Source organism: Notothenia rossii, assembly GCF_949606895.1.
Source record: "Notothenia rossii genome assembly, chromosome: 4".
Lineage (NCBI taxonomy): Eukaryota > Metazoa > Chordata > Actinopteri > Perciformes > Nototheniidae > Notothenia > Notothenia rossii.
The window spans coordinates 11,181,711-11,196,877 of NC_136902.1; the positions used below are offsets into that span (position 1 = coordinate 11,181,711).

Genomic DNA, 15,167 nt, shown 5'->3' on the forward strand with positions numbered 1-15,167 from the left:
GAGAACTTTCTTCAATTAAACAAAGTTTAAGTTGTTTTTGGAGGCAAAGAGGAGTGGATAATTCAGAATTCTTTGTTTCCCCTTAAAAGGTCTGCCCTGGCTTAATGACACCAGAGCCCTAAGGAGGGAGTGCAGAAATCAAAACGGAAGTCGAAGTGTGATAAGCTTCAAGTTTCCTTTGACATTTTAAGAAACAATCTTCTCAAATACAAGGGAGCAGTTAAGGCTGCGAGAGTAAAATACTTTTCCAATCTAATTTCAAACAACTCCAAAAATATCAAGTTAATGGTATTCAGTACTATTAACTCTGTCATCCGCAACGCCCCCAGTACCAGCTTAGACATGTCTCCTGCTAAGTGTTAATACTTTTTAGATTTCTTCAATAGCAAGGTTGAGGATATTAGATTGAACATCATTCCCCCCCAGCCGTGACCTAGCCATCTTGCTAGTCTGTTCTTCGAAACTGGACTGCTTTCAACCCATCACACTACCCTCCCTTACAAAGATTGTTGCCACCATGAAACCTTCAACCTGGCCTCTTGACAGTGTCCCCACTGCCATCCTGAAGGATGTCTTCGACACTACCAGCCCCAGCATCCTCTCCATTATTAACAGCTCTCTGGCAACTGGTACCTTTCCAACCTGCTTCAAGCATGCAGTAGTCAACCCCCTCTTAAAAAAAACAACAACCTAGACCCCACCCTGCTTAGTAACTACCGACCTATATCTAAATTTCAATTCCTCTCAAAGACTATTAAAAGGTTATTTTCACTCAATTACAGCCCTACCTGCAGCAAAATAACATATTGGAAATATTTCAGTAAGGTTGTATCCCCCACCCTCTCACAGAGTCTCCCTTGTATAAGTATATATAAGTGTATAATGACCTGCTCCTCTCTGCTTACTCCGGTGACTGTTCTATCCTGATTCTTCTTGACCTCAGCGTAGCGCTCGATGAAGTAGATCATGACATCTTAATACACTGTCTCCACTACGAGGCTGGTGTTGATGGCACTGCCTTGGACTGGTTCACATCCTACCTCAAAAACAGAAGCTTCTCCGTCAACGTGTACACTTTTTCTTCACCCGTTGCTAGTCTCCCCTGCGGTGTCCCACAAGGCTCCATCCTAGGTCCAATTATGTTCTCCTCCTCACCCAAAGAGTATATATGTTCAGTTCTTTGTTATACAAGGAATATGACTTTTGTTAACTTTTACGCTGACTCACTCATTTTATTGGTTGTTGTGTGTTACTGTCTCCAGGTCCCTTAGACCAGTGGTTCTCAACTGGTGGGTCGCAAACCCGTTTGGAGTGGGTCGCGGATTTTTGAGCGAAGAACAAAAAAAGAAAAAACAGAAAAATTTGAAATTTTTTAAATTAATTTTTTTGGGGAAAAAGTCAAACTTTTATTTTGAAGGCCCGATTTTCTAACGCTGTGCATGCAGTCGGCGTTGGACTGGAAGTACCGGAGACCATAAACTGTTTTGAAAACTTCTGTCACGTAGTGATCATCTTCTCAACAAAATGTCTTTGCTGATGTTTTTTCGAGTCTTCTGGCCAATCAGAATCAAGATTGTTGCCGGAAGTCCCCACGGAGAATAACTTTGCGGTAGAACTCTTCTTTATACATCCATGGGTACAACTTCAGATAAAAATGAACACTTAATGACATATGACCCCCGGTTTGATGATTGACAAGTCACAGAACAATGGGAGCTATACCCTTTCCCACAATTTAAAGTAAGTCACAAAGACTATCTTCTCTTTACTCTTCTTCTTCTTCGGCAAGATATCAGAACAAAGTGAAAAACAAACAATGGCATAAAATATTATTTATATGTCGGGTAGTAATAGATTTACTTATTTTCTTCTCAGAGTGTACCGGAATGCATAGTTTATGTTAGTATTTCTAAAAATCTCCTGAGGGAGAATCCCCCCAGACCCCCTGCTGGGGTTGGGTTTTCAGCATGTGTGCCTTTTTATATAGTTCAGCTTTGATTCCATCATCTCATTAAACCTTTTTTAAAAACATACTTTAGTTCTGTGAAGCGATATATGCATTGTACTTCACTTGTATTAATATTGTATGCTGAAAAGCGTATATACAGCACGTTTTTTTGTTGAATAGATTTGAGTGCTTCAAAATGTTGGGTCGCGATGTATTGACCAAGTAAAAAGTGGGTCCCTAGGCCTGACCAGTTGAGAACCACTGCCCTAGACCAGTGGGGACGTAACAACTGCATTTGCATTGACATTAAGGGATAGATGGCACAAAACTTCTTGCAGCTAAATGAAAGCAAGTCGTCCTTTTCGGCCCCCCTGACTCATTCAAAGCATTTACCCACAGTCTTGGAAACCTGTCAGTCCCTTTTCAAACCCCATGTCCAAAACCTTGGTGTGATATTTGAATCTGCCTTTAGGTTTGACAAACAGTTCGATTTTACCCCTATTCTGGCTGCCAGTGTGCTTCAGGATTGATTTTAAACATCTCCGGTTTGTGTATAAAGCCCTAAATGGGCAGGGCCATTTCTATGTTGTAGACCTCTTAATCCTGTATTCTAGCTCCAGGTTCCTCAGGTCGGCTAACATCGGGCTCTAGGTTGTTCCACGCTCCAAACGTAAACTCAGGGGTGACCGTGCCTTTTCTTTTGAAGCCACAAGACTGTGAGCAGAATCCCCCTCCCTATCAGATTGGACCCCTTCATTGACTGCTTTAAGTCCAGGCTAAAACATACTTTTATTCCCTAGCGTTTGACTCCCTAGTTGGCTGATAGTGCCTATGCCTATGCATTTGTATATATGAGCTGTGTGTATTAATGTTTACACCAGTGTTTCTTTTAATTATTTATTTTTAAATGTGCTTTGTAAATAAGGTCAGCTGAAACTCTCACTTATTTTAAAATCCAGACCGAAGACTATTATTTGTTGCCACTGCTTTTCATGAAATATCTTAAACTCAATTGTTATTTTTATTTTTGGATTGTATAGTTGCATTATTTTATTTAAGCTGGTTATATTTTTATTTGAATCACTTGGCTCTTTCATGACTGTTTTTAATTATATTTAAATGTCATTTTATAATGTGTTTCTGCTGCAGTTTATCTTAATGCTCCTCGTGTTTTTGTCTGTGTTGAAACAAGCTATCTAAATAATAGCCTTGCCTTGGACAGTTTAATTTACTGTAGCTACAGCAAAACAAATAACCTGGTCCAAAAAATGAACTAATATTTCTGATCAAACAGTCTAATATTTCATCAAGGATGTGTCAATATGTAATTTGTTGTGTCTTATGACAATCAAGTGTAAGTGTATACCGTCTAGACAAGGTATATAAAGAACCCTAACCCTTCCATGACTATCACGACTCACCTGCTGCAGCTGCAAGTACTACTTCATCTGATCATCACAGCAAGGTAAGTGTTTAGTTCTTTAGTTTGTTTTAAGAATAAAAACTGTAAAAGCTAGACTCTACACCTTGTATACAATGAATTAAGGATACAAATTAAATTCAACTTTATGAAGTTGTGATCGCTGCAAGGGGAACTCTGGTAAAAAAAGTTAAATGTACTTTAAGTTTAAGTTATTGTAAAATATAAAACTTAAAATGCCTGATTCTTATATAGATGGCATCTGTTGTGTACTGCATCGTGCTCCTCTGTGTGACCAGTGGACTGTGGATGGACGCAGAGGTAAGTAATGTTTGTTATGCGTAGCTAAAGAAAATACAGTAATTAATAAAAAATAATAGACTATATTTATTACGATCATTGTTCAATGGCTCAAATATGAATCATAACCTGGTCATTCCTAATAATGTGTTCTTTACACCCACAGGCAAAAGCTGAGGAAAAAGGTTGGTTGTTATTTTAATAATAGAGTCAAAATACAGCATCCAACCATTTTTTTTACTGCAGCCAAATTAAGATGGCATCCTATTGGACATCATCTGTATACTGCATTTATTGCTTCTGTTGCTCCCTCAATTAATTAAGTATTCAATTCATGACAATTCCAGATTGTGAGAGCTGCCCTCCTGGTTGGACTAAGCATGGCTCTCGCTGTTTCATCTACAGGCCTTATGCATATAACTGGTATACTGCTGAGGTACTAAAAATGACAACAATATTGCATTAACTGGCAAACTTATTGTTTGGCATATTCTCAAAAACGACTGACTTTGTTTCCCCACCATAGAGACATTGCATTGCCATCGGAGGGAATCTGGCTTCTATCCAATCGACCCACGACTACAACCAACTCCGACAGTTCGTGAAAACAGCTACAAAGAGAGATCAACAAGTTTGGGTTGGAGGCCATGATGCTGTTCGGGTGAGTGATTTATGTATTATGTTGTTGTATCAAACATAAGCACTGCAACAATGTTATTTTACTCCAATCTCTGCTGCTTTGTATATTTAAATAAACAATGGCTTGAAATGGCTTTGTGAACATTTGACTACCACCCTGAGATTATTGACTTAATTGTGCCTGTAAACTCCATTATAAGAAATACTTCAAAATGAGAGCTTTTTTGCCCTGGGTTTTGCATCTCAGGCTACATACAGGCTATCTTGTCCTTTGGTTTATTCAGCCTGAGAGGAAGACATCAGTCAGAAAATTACTTTGAATGTTTTTTCTCTCAGGAGGGAGTGTGGCTGTGGAGCGATGGCTCTAAGTTTAGCTTCGGAAACTGGGGCCGCGGGGAGCCAAACAACGTGGGAGGAAAGGAACACTGTATGGAGATTAACTATGCAGGTAAAAAATGTGTTGTCCGATTTATTCATCGTTAAATATTTTAAGGAGAATTATAAAATAAAGCTAATCATTCCTTTTAAAGTGCTTACTAAAAACATGACGTTACAATACATCTTTGCTTGTGTTTTGTAATATTCTTCATATAAATCTATTACGTTTTGTGTTTTCTTTGTCTACAGGTAGAAACTATGTCAACGATGCAAATTGTCTCTACGGGCGAACTTTTGTCTGCTCCTCCTCCCTGGAATGATGATGTCACATCTAGCAGGATGTCAGGCCTCGATGACATCAGTGTTTTGAAGATTTATCGACACTTCTGATTCACTTTAATATTTAATCAATAAACTGATTCATCCTGCTAAGCAATATTTCGGTTTAACACCAGTCTGTCCGGAACATGTATTTCTCTCTCTGTACTATGATGCTAAAGCTGACCAGCAATCCAATCAATTAAAGCATAACTGAAAGCTCAATGTTTCTTTATTTCTTGTTTTCTACAGTTTTCATAAACTGGTGATGGTCCTGTTATTTGATCGTTTTCTCATTATTTGAGAACCTTCAAAGTAATTGGGAAATATTGTTCATTTCCACTCACTACAATGAGAGACATTAGAGTCTCCTTATTTCACAGCTTAGTTTAATACTTTATTCTTATCGGTCAATTTCGACAATAACGTCTGTTATTGTTTTAAATAGTAGAACATTGCTAAGGAGGCTCTGACTATACTGAAGGACCATGTCCAGTCATTCCAATATTCAGAAGAAAGTTCTGTCAATTTCACATCAGCTGTGGCCAAAACATTTACATATCATACTACATCATCATTAACGCCATGCAATAGAGAGGTGAAGTCCCGCCCATCTGCCTCCGACCCATGGGACCTTATTTCGGAAAAATTATGTATTGAAGGCAATGGAGAGAGAAAGATTTTCTTTCGACCCCGTTTGAATTTTTCAACGAATTACACATATGATTTTTGTCAATCTTTAAAAAATAATTTCCATGTCAAAAAAGTCACAGTTTGTCGTAAAACTGTTGAAATATAAGACTATGAAAAATACGCAACTAGAAAGACTACAAATCCCAGAATCCCGGTCCTGCATGCTGGCTCTTACGGGGAGTTAGAGCATGCTGGCTCTGACTCCCCTTTTCTGTATGTACAGCTCTCAACATGCCCAGACTTGGAGTGATTTTCACCTTTTTTAATACTTTTCGCCTCATTCTGAAAGAAAGAAGTGAAATGTGCCAACGTGACGGCCGACTTGGTGTGTTGTGCAAGACGGGAGAGTTCATTGAGCGGTTTCACACAAAAAAAAGTGTTACTTCACATTTTTACGACACATTTTAATTTTTTTGACTTGCAAAACTATCTTTTAAATTGACAAACATCATCTGTGTAATTCGTGGCACAATTCAAACGGGATCGAAAGATAATCGTTCTCTCTCCATAGACTTCAATGCATACTTTTTTCGAAATAAGGTCCCATGGAGGTCCCCCGGAAAGGGTGGGACTTCACCTCTCTATACTTTTTGAGCATTATGTTTATATTTGTGGACAGTAGAACATTCTGGATGCATGAAGGCTGAACTGTCCGCAGGTAAAAAAAGAAAAAAACGTTTTTGAAACCCATAGGGAAATTCACCTGTTAAAGCATCAAAAGAATAAGAGTGAAAATAAGGTCGGTGCAGAGTTCGTACAGGGATTATAAGAATAAATATAAGAGTAATTATAGAAGTAACCTTTTTGATAGAAATAAGATCTATAACATGAGGTAAAACACTGGACAGCTGAATATCTGAATGTATACAGATATGAGTAAAGATATTCTAATATACACTACCAGTCTCAAGTTTGGACACACAAGGTTTTTATTTATTTTAATTTGTTCTACATTGTAGATTTATACTGAAGACATCAACACTATAAAATAACATATATGGAATTATTTAGTAAACAAAAAAGTGTTATAAAAAAATCCAGAATATGATTTATATTTAGCTGGCTACTGCAGAATGCTGTGGTAGCCATGCTGGTTAAGTATGCCTTGAATTCTGAATAAATCACCAACAGTGACACCAGCAAAGCCCCCCCACACCATCCCACTTCCTCCTCCAAGCTTCCCGGTGGGAACCACACATGCAGAAAGCATCCGCTCAGCTTTTATTCATCTCACACGACACGGCAGTTGGAACCAAACATCTCAAACAATTATTTTCTTGTTGTTGTAATCCTCACTCTTGGGCCAGAGCTAAGGCCTTCGCCGGGACGCTGGCAACTGTCATTCTGACCCGGCCGAAGGCTAGGGGCCGGTGTCGGAACTGCAATTCGTATCCCCGGGTTAGGGTGGAAACTACCCAGGGGTCGGAAGTGCAGGCAGCCCAGTAGCTGAGCTGCTGCTGGGAAAAGCGGCCGACGGCAGGCCCCGGGGCTTCAGGGCCCCGCCCCTTGGCCTCTGGAGCCCCTTGGGGGGCGCCGGTAAGGCGCTGAGGTACGAGGCTGCCTAGAAGATCGGCTGGTTGAGTGGGCCGCTGAGACCTCCGCAAACCACCGCTGTAAGCTGGTGGCTGAGTGTGTCTGCTAGAGGGGCCCCTGGGCCTGCTGGGAGTGGGCACAGGCCTATGAAGACCCGAGAGCTGCTGCCCGGTCTGTTTAGCTTGGGCAGCACGCTCCAGTGCCACCAAGGGAGCTGCCCCAAACAGCTCCCCTGGCTCGACTTGCACACTACGGAGGACTCTCCTACATGTCTCCGTCAGAGGAGACTGCGCCAGCCATACCTGGCGGTGAGTCTGCACCAGGAAGGAAATAACTCGCCCCAGTTCCCTAGTCATTAAAGCAAAGGCCTGCAGTGATGCATCAATGAGGCCCAGCAAAAGAGTCGGAGCCGGAGCCTGCCGCAGAGAGGTGGAAATGGCCAGCATTAAATTGGAGAGAGAGTTCCCGATACGACCCATGTGTGCCGCTGCGACGTAGGCCTTACAGAGCAGTTCGTGTGACCCTGCACTGAGGCCGAGGGCACCTGGCATCAGGCCTTCTGTGTGAGACCCTCCCTCAAATGCTCAAGACCAAGGCAAGAGGGGCAGCGGTCATGGCCGTCCTCGGGCTCCAGAGGAGCTATACAGGCGCTACATGAATGAGCCATTATGTAGGTGGCTAGATGCAGGGTAACCGGGAGCGTGTGCGAGGTCACAGCGTTCACCTACGCTCCTACTTGCCGAACAAAAAAAGGGATGTAAATGTCCTACACCCACGTCACCAGCAAAGGGAGCAGGAGCGAGAGCAGGAGCGAGAGCTCTGCCTTCACCTAGCTGAAATAAAAATAAAATAAAGAACTGGGGCCGTATTCACAAAGGATCTTAGGGCTAAAAGTAGCTCCTAACTGGCAAATTTTGGAGAAACTCCTAAACATAATGGGCGTGTCAGTCTTAAATGTAGGACTCCTAATTGTATTCACTAAGAGCAATTCACAAAGTATTTTAGGCCTAAAAGTAGCACCTAAGTTTAGGAGAGCTTAAAAGTCCTCGAGAGGACTCCTAACTCAGGAAGACCTATTCACAAAGAATCTGAAAATGGCTGCGAGACGAAATGTTTTGGAGACAATGGAAGACTGTGAATTGATCAAGAGATATAGGCTAAATCGTGAGGGTATCAAACTTGTTGTGGAATTAGTGCGGGATGCAATAACATCCCCGACTAACAGGAATAACCCGATTAGTCCGGAAATAAAATGTTTGGCAACACTACGATATTTAGCAACAGGGAAAATGCAACTTTGCAATGCCGACGATTTAGGAATATCGCAACCATCAGTCAGCCGTGCCATAAACCAAACCATCAACGCGCTCTCTAGACCACATAACATCCAACAGTTTATCCGGTTTCCTTTGGACAATCAACAACTACAAAGGATCAAAGCCAACTTCATGGCAATTGCAGGTATGCCCGGTGCGGTCGGTGCTATTGACGGGACGCACATAAAAATAATTGCGCCATCAAAAGATGAGGACGTGTTCGTCAATAGAAAGAAAGTACATTCCATCAACACGCTGATTGTTTTCATTCATCATGATAGGGGGGCTTTAACGCCGGTATGGGCTGTCATTGAAAGTGTTTAAGTGCTGGAAATATGCTCATTGGATAATAGTTTGCAGGGTGCTTTTAATTGCCTCCTTGATTTAATGCAATTTACGTATTTTTATTGTTTGCTCTCTCTCTTTAACGTGCATATACAACGTCATTATCGTGGTCTGCACAAACTTGTCATCATGCGTGTATTCTGCACTGTCCATAACTATTTGATAGGAATACATTTCTAGCCTAGGCTATTTCCTTGTTTTTCGGTGATTTAGTGGGCTCGTTTGTGGGATGTTGCGGATGAGTTTCAGCGAGACCGCCTGCTTTGAACAACCAATCACCGTACTGACCGCTTCTAAACTCATGCACGAGAATCGACGTAATCCATAGCAACGGCGCGTCACTCTTAGTTCACTCTTAGTGATTTATCCTTAGTATGAGTAGGTCTCAGCGGCTTTGTGAATAACTTTTAAGAAAAAACTCCTACGTAAAATGTTTTAGCGCGAGTTAGGAGCACTCCTAGCGGTAAGATAAAATGCTTTGTGAATACGGCCCCAGGACAGTTTAGCCGGGCGGTTACTGCTAACAATCGGGCAACACGCTCACAAGGAGCGGGGGCGAAAACACTGCCATCACCGACCAAGCCGACACCAACCTGTCCGTCGAAGTTTTCCGCGTAGCCGGCCACAGCTCCTGGGGGACGGGTAGCCCCTACTAATAGTCCCGAAACTGCACGCAGCCGGCTGTAAGCGGGGAAATCCTTAGATCTAATGTTCCAACGAACGCTTGTAGGTTACAAAAATGCAACCACGGTACTCTCGCGAAGCGGGAAGATGAAAAGGAGCCGACCCGCTAATGACACCGGCCTATGTAGCCGTCGTCATGTGGGTCACAGGTGACTTTGTTGTTATTAGGTACTCGAACTGCGCATGCGTGCAATGGACATATCCAGTGCTAAAGCACCGCCTCTGGTGGTCAGTAGGGACGAAATAGAACTCAGTTTGCTGCTCTGTGATGCTAGTTCAAGCCAGATACTTGGCATCTCATCTGCAAGTTCATCAATTTTTGGGGTCAGGCTCTGAGCTGAGGAAATCCTCAGGATTGAGTTAAGGCGTGCGTGCAATATACCGGCGGGCCAGATCTAATAGAAATTAAACATTACCCTGCGGGCCGAAATTAAATCCACCAAGGGCCTGATTTGGCCCCCGGGCCTTGAGTTTGACACATGTGTTCTAGAGGGACAGTGGTGGATTAAAATACATTTTAGGTATGAAGGTGCCTGACCATTTAGCGCTTCGTAAGTTAAAATAAGTATTTTAAAATAAATTATGTGCTTTACTGGTAGCCATTGTATGCTGCTAAAATTGGAGTGATGTGGTCCATTTTCCTGGCTGTAGTTAATATACGGGCTGCAGCATTTTGTACCATCTGAAGATTTGTAATGATGTGGTGGGATACCCTGATAGTAGGGAGTTGCAGTAATCCAGCCTAGAGGTTATAAAAGCATGAATGAGTTTTTCTGCATCGTTTTGACTCAGGATGTGTCTGATTTTTTTTATATTGCGGAGATGGAAGAAGGCAGTCCGTGAAACGTGCTTTACGTGAGATTTGAAGGACAAATCTTCATCAAAGACAATGCCAATATGTTTTACTGTGGAGCTGGAGTTCAAGGTAATACCATCAATAGTAGTTATGTCAATGGCATCATTTCGGATTTGTTTGGGGCCAAGTAAAATTACTTCGGTTTTGTCTGTTTAAAAATAAATAGTTGCAGGTCATCCATGCAAAAACAGCCTGGATTTGAGTTTGTCTTGCAGAGAATCTTGAGGCGGAGTCAGCAGTCGGCCCTGACCTATTTGCTGCACTAGGCGAGATTTTAGTAGGAATTTCTCTTTTTCGTCCCCTCCTATTTACGGCACCCCCTATGGATGGATGCGCCCTTAGCATCCGCCTATACTGCCTATGCCACGGCTGGCCCTGAGAGGCCAGCTTGTAACAAATGGGGACTCGTCCGGGATCTTAAGCCGGGACCTCTCGCTTGGTGTCAGGGGTACATCCCATAACCGAGCCAGACAGCTATCCCCCCAATACTTAGGTTGCATTCACACCTAATAGTCCGCTTTTATTGTGAGCACCAGATGACAGTTCGTTACATTGTTTCATTTTTCAGAAGGTTCGGTTTGCATTCACAGGCAAAACTCAAACGAACTATAAACTTTAAACACAAGTCATGTGCACGGAAATGCTGTTCAATACCACCTCCTTTAAGCGGACCAGAGTCCAGTTGTTTAGTTCACTTCAGAGGTCTCGGACTGCGTTCACATCAACCCAAACAAACCAAGGGGGTGCTTACATGCTGTAAAACGAATTCCACCGGACTTTACCTCTAGCCGAGTGCTATTTTACTCTAAGGAACTGAGTCTACCCTACCCACATTACAAATGTTTAAATAAACTGTCCTATAACAACGTGTTCCTCTGTGCATATTAGTTTCCATGCAACTAATGCTCCAACTAACAGAAACCAAAGTGGCATTAATGTTTATTTAAAGCCAGTTCATTTGATGTCATGCCGTTTTTTGTGTCTTTTGCTGGCCTACGCTTTAATGAAGCGTGCAGCAGATGAGCTCTGGGAATTCCCGGCCAAACAAACACTCTTGTTTGTTTTGGTGTACCTTGTTTTTATAATCCAAGTTAATATAATACATATACAAATAATACCAACCAAGGCTGTGACCCATGAATCTGAGGTTATGTAGTATAAAAAACAATATGTAACAAATGTTAAGATTTAAATTATAATAAATTAATCTTGCATGGGATCGAACCAGCTGAGATGCAGCATTTGGCGAGGGGTGCAAGTGTGGAACATGGGCAATGGTGATCCTTAAACTAAGCCTTTATTTTTATTTCAAGTACACATTTGTAAAGCTCTGTCACTGCTTCTTGCACAGTGGCAATGCTATCGCAGTGACAATATTTATATATATATAGTCTACTTTATTGTACACACTTGGCACAGTTCTTAAAACCCCCTTTGTGGAAGTTTAGACAGAAGTGTCACAGGTTTTCATTTCTCAGGTTGACAGACTCACAATGTAAAACAATACCAGTGTTGATGTTAGATCAGGTAAAATAATCTAAATCAATAAAGGTGTGGTGACATGATGCTGTCTTGTTTTTGGAATCTTGCTGCTTGCCCGTCTCAAGTAACAAAAAGATTAATCAACATGTCTCTGCAATTCGGTATTTTCCATTCTGGCTTTTAAAACAGCTTTGGTCAAACCTCTGCTCTCTGATTTAACTAATTACAGGCCTATTTCTAATCATCCTTTTCCTTTTGTGAGTCATTTTTAATGGTTGTTTTAAAATGGCAAACAAATGACTTTATGTCAGATTAATGTGTCTCAGAGAACCATGTGCAGTGCTTTGTTAAAAAGTGCCATGTTACATTTGAAATTGTGTGCCAGGCTGAAAATGTGTGAGCTTTAAAAACACTTTTTAAAAAAGATTATTTTTGCAATTAAAAGAAGGTGGATTAAGTTGCAAAAAAAACACACTTGTTACCCAAAGGAATGAATAAGAAATATTAATATATGCAACATCACCTTACTTTGAGGTCATAATGACTCGGAGAAAATATTCAAAGTTAAAATGGCAATCCAGACTCAACTTTATTGGACTAAAAAGGTTTTTTGATAGATGGACTGGTTTTCCAGAATCAATAGAGCTAGAGTGTGTGACATCATGACCCAAAGTTTAGAGGGTCTCCAAAATCTTAAACCTGTTCTAAATCCCATAATACTCAGTCTTTTCAATATTTTTAGATGATTTCAGTTTTCTCAATGTCTCAATTTCGGACTAGAAAACTGGGTTGGATTTTATTGCCCAGTTTTTAATGAAATCCTACTTTAAGGACATGATCAACTTTATTTCTATAGGTAACTACATAATCTGAGTGGAAAGATATGACATAAAAATAATAATTATTCATTACATTTATTTTAGCTCTTTTTCCGAATGCTCAAAGCGCTTTACAATACATAATACACATATCAGACATGTACCTCTTATCTTTCTCATCTGCATGTTTCCACTGGCTCAGATAAAGGAAAACAATACAATAAGTTACCATAGCTATGCAGATCACACACCAATGTATATAACCAATTCACCAGGGGACTATGCTCCTATTAAATGCATTGAGCAAGTTAATGACATGATGTGTGAGAACTTTCTTCAATTAAACAAAGTTTAAGTTGTTTTTGGAGGCAAAGAGGAGTGGATAATTCAGAATTCTTTGTTTCCCCTTAAAAGGTCTGCCCTGGCTTAATGACACCAGAGCCCTAAGGAGGGAGTGCAGAAATCAAAACGGAAGTCGAAGTGTGATAAGCTTCAAGTTTCCTTTGACATTTTAAGAAACAATCTTCTCAAATACAAGGGAGCAGTTAAGGCTGCGAGAGTAAAATACTTTTCCAATCTAATTTCAAACAACTCCTAAAATATCAAGTTAATGGTATTCAGTACTATTAACTCTGTCATCCGCAACGCCCCCAGTACCAGCTTAGACATGTCTCCTGCTAAGTGTTAATACTTTTTAGATTTCTTCAATAGCAAGGTTGAGGATATTAGATTGAACATCATTCCCCCCCAGCCGTGACCTAGCCATCTTGCTAGTCTGTTCTTCGAAACTGGACTGCTTTCAACCCATCACACTACCCTCCCTTACAAAGATTGTTGCCACCATGAAACCTTCAACCTGGCCTCTTGACAGTGTCCCCACTGCCATCCTGAAGGATGTCTTCGACACTACCAGCCCCAGCATCCTCTCCATTATTAACAGCTCTCTGGCAACTGGTACCTTTCCAACCTGCTTCAAGCATGCAGTAGTCAACCCCCTCTTAAAAAAACAACAATCTAGACCCCACCCTGCTTAGTAACTACCGACCTATAGCTACATTTCAATTCCTCTCAAAGACTATTAAAAGGTTCTTTTCACTCAATTACAGCCCTACCTGCAGCAAAATAACATATTGGAAATATTTCAGTAAGGTTGTATGCCCCACCCTCTCAAAGAGTCTGCCTTGTATAAGTATATATAAGTGTATAATGACCTGCTCCTCTCTGCTTACTCTGGTGACTGTGCTATCCTGATTCTTCTTGACCCCAGCGCAGCGCTCGATACAGTAGATCATGACATCTTAATACACTGTCTCCACTACGAGGCTGGTGTTGATGGCACTGCCTTGGACTGGTTCACATCCTACCTCAAAAACGAAAGCTTCTCCGTCAACGTGTACACTTTTTTTTCACCCGTTGCTAGTCTCCCCTGCGGTGTACCACAAGGCTCCATCCTAGGTCCAATTATGTTCTCCTCCTCACCCAAAGAGTATATATGTTCAGTTTGTTGTTTTACAAGGAATAGAACTTTTGTTAACTTTTACGCTGACTCACTCATTTTATTGGTTGTTGTGTGTTACTGTCTCCAGGTCCCCCAGACCTTAGTGGGGACGTAACAACTGCATTTGCATTGACATTAAGGGATGGATGGCACAAAACTTCTTGCAGCTAAATGAAAGCAAGTCGTCCTTTTCGGCCCCCCTGACTCATTCAAAGCATTTACCCACAGTCTTGGAAACCTGTCAGCCCCTTTTCAAACCCCATGTCAAAAACCTTTGTGATATTTGAATCTGCCTTTAAGTTTGACAAACAGTTAAACTTCTCCGTTTTTTGTATAAAGCCCTAAATGGGCAGGGCCATTTCTATGTTGTAGACCTCTTAATCCCGTATTCTAGCTCCAGGTTCCTCAGGTCGGCTAACATCGGGCTCTCGGTTGTCCCAAGCTCCAAACATAAACTCAGGGGCGACCGTGCCTTTTCTTTTGAAGCCACAAGACTGTGAGCAGCATCCCCCTCCCTATCAGATTGGACCCCTCCATTGACTGCTTTAAATCCAGGCTAAAACATACTTTTATTCCCTAGCGTTTGACTCCCTCGTTGGCTGATCGTGCCTATGCCTATGCATTTGTATATATGAGCTGTGTGTATTAATGTTTACACCAGTGTTTCTTTTAATTATTTATTTTTTAAATGTGTTTTGTAAATAAGGTCAGCTGAAACTCTCACTTCTTTTAAAATCCAGACTGAAGACTATTATTTGTTGCCACTGCTTTTCATGAAATAACCTATTCATATCTGAAACTCAATTGTTATTTTTATTTTTGGATTGTATAGTTGTATTATTTTATTTAAGCTGGTTATATTTTTATTTGAATCACTTGGCTCTTTCATGACTGTTTCTAAATATATTTAAATGTCATTTTATAATGTGTTTCTGCTGC

General features: G+C 41.1%; 1 protein-coding gene and 1 long non-coding RNA gene across 2 annotated transcripts in view; one reads left to right on the forward strand and one right to left on the reverse strand.

Moving 5' to 3' along the window:
- The window catches only part of LOC307037344, a 147,485-nt gene that overhangs the window by 124,363 nt on the left and 7,955 nt on the right, over positions 1 to 15,167 (reverse strand). The window lies entirely within an intron of this gene.
- On the forward strand, positions 3,528 to 5,228 carry LOC307034642 (galactose-specific lectin nattectin-like). Its single transcript, XM_079673468.1, has 7 exons — positions 3,528 to 3,548; positions 3,624 to 3,689; positions 3,835 to 3,853; positions 4,016 to 4,104; positions 4,195 to 4,329; positions 4,644 to 4,755; positions 4,935 to 5,228. The coding sequence occupies exons 2-7, from the start codon at positions 3,624 to 3,626 to the stop codon at positions 5,003 to 5,005; spliced, it is 492 nt and encodes a 163-aa protein (XP_079529594.1). The 5' UTR covers positions 3,528 to 3,548; the 3' UTR covers positions 5,006 to 5,228.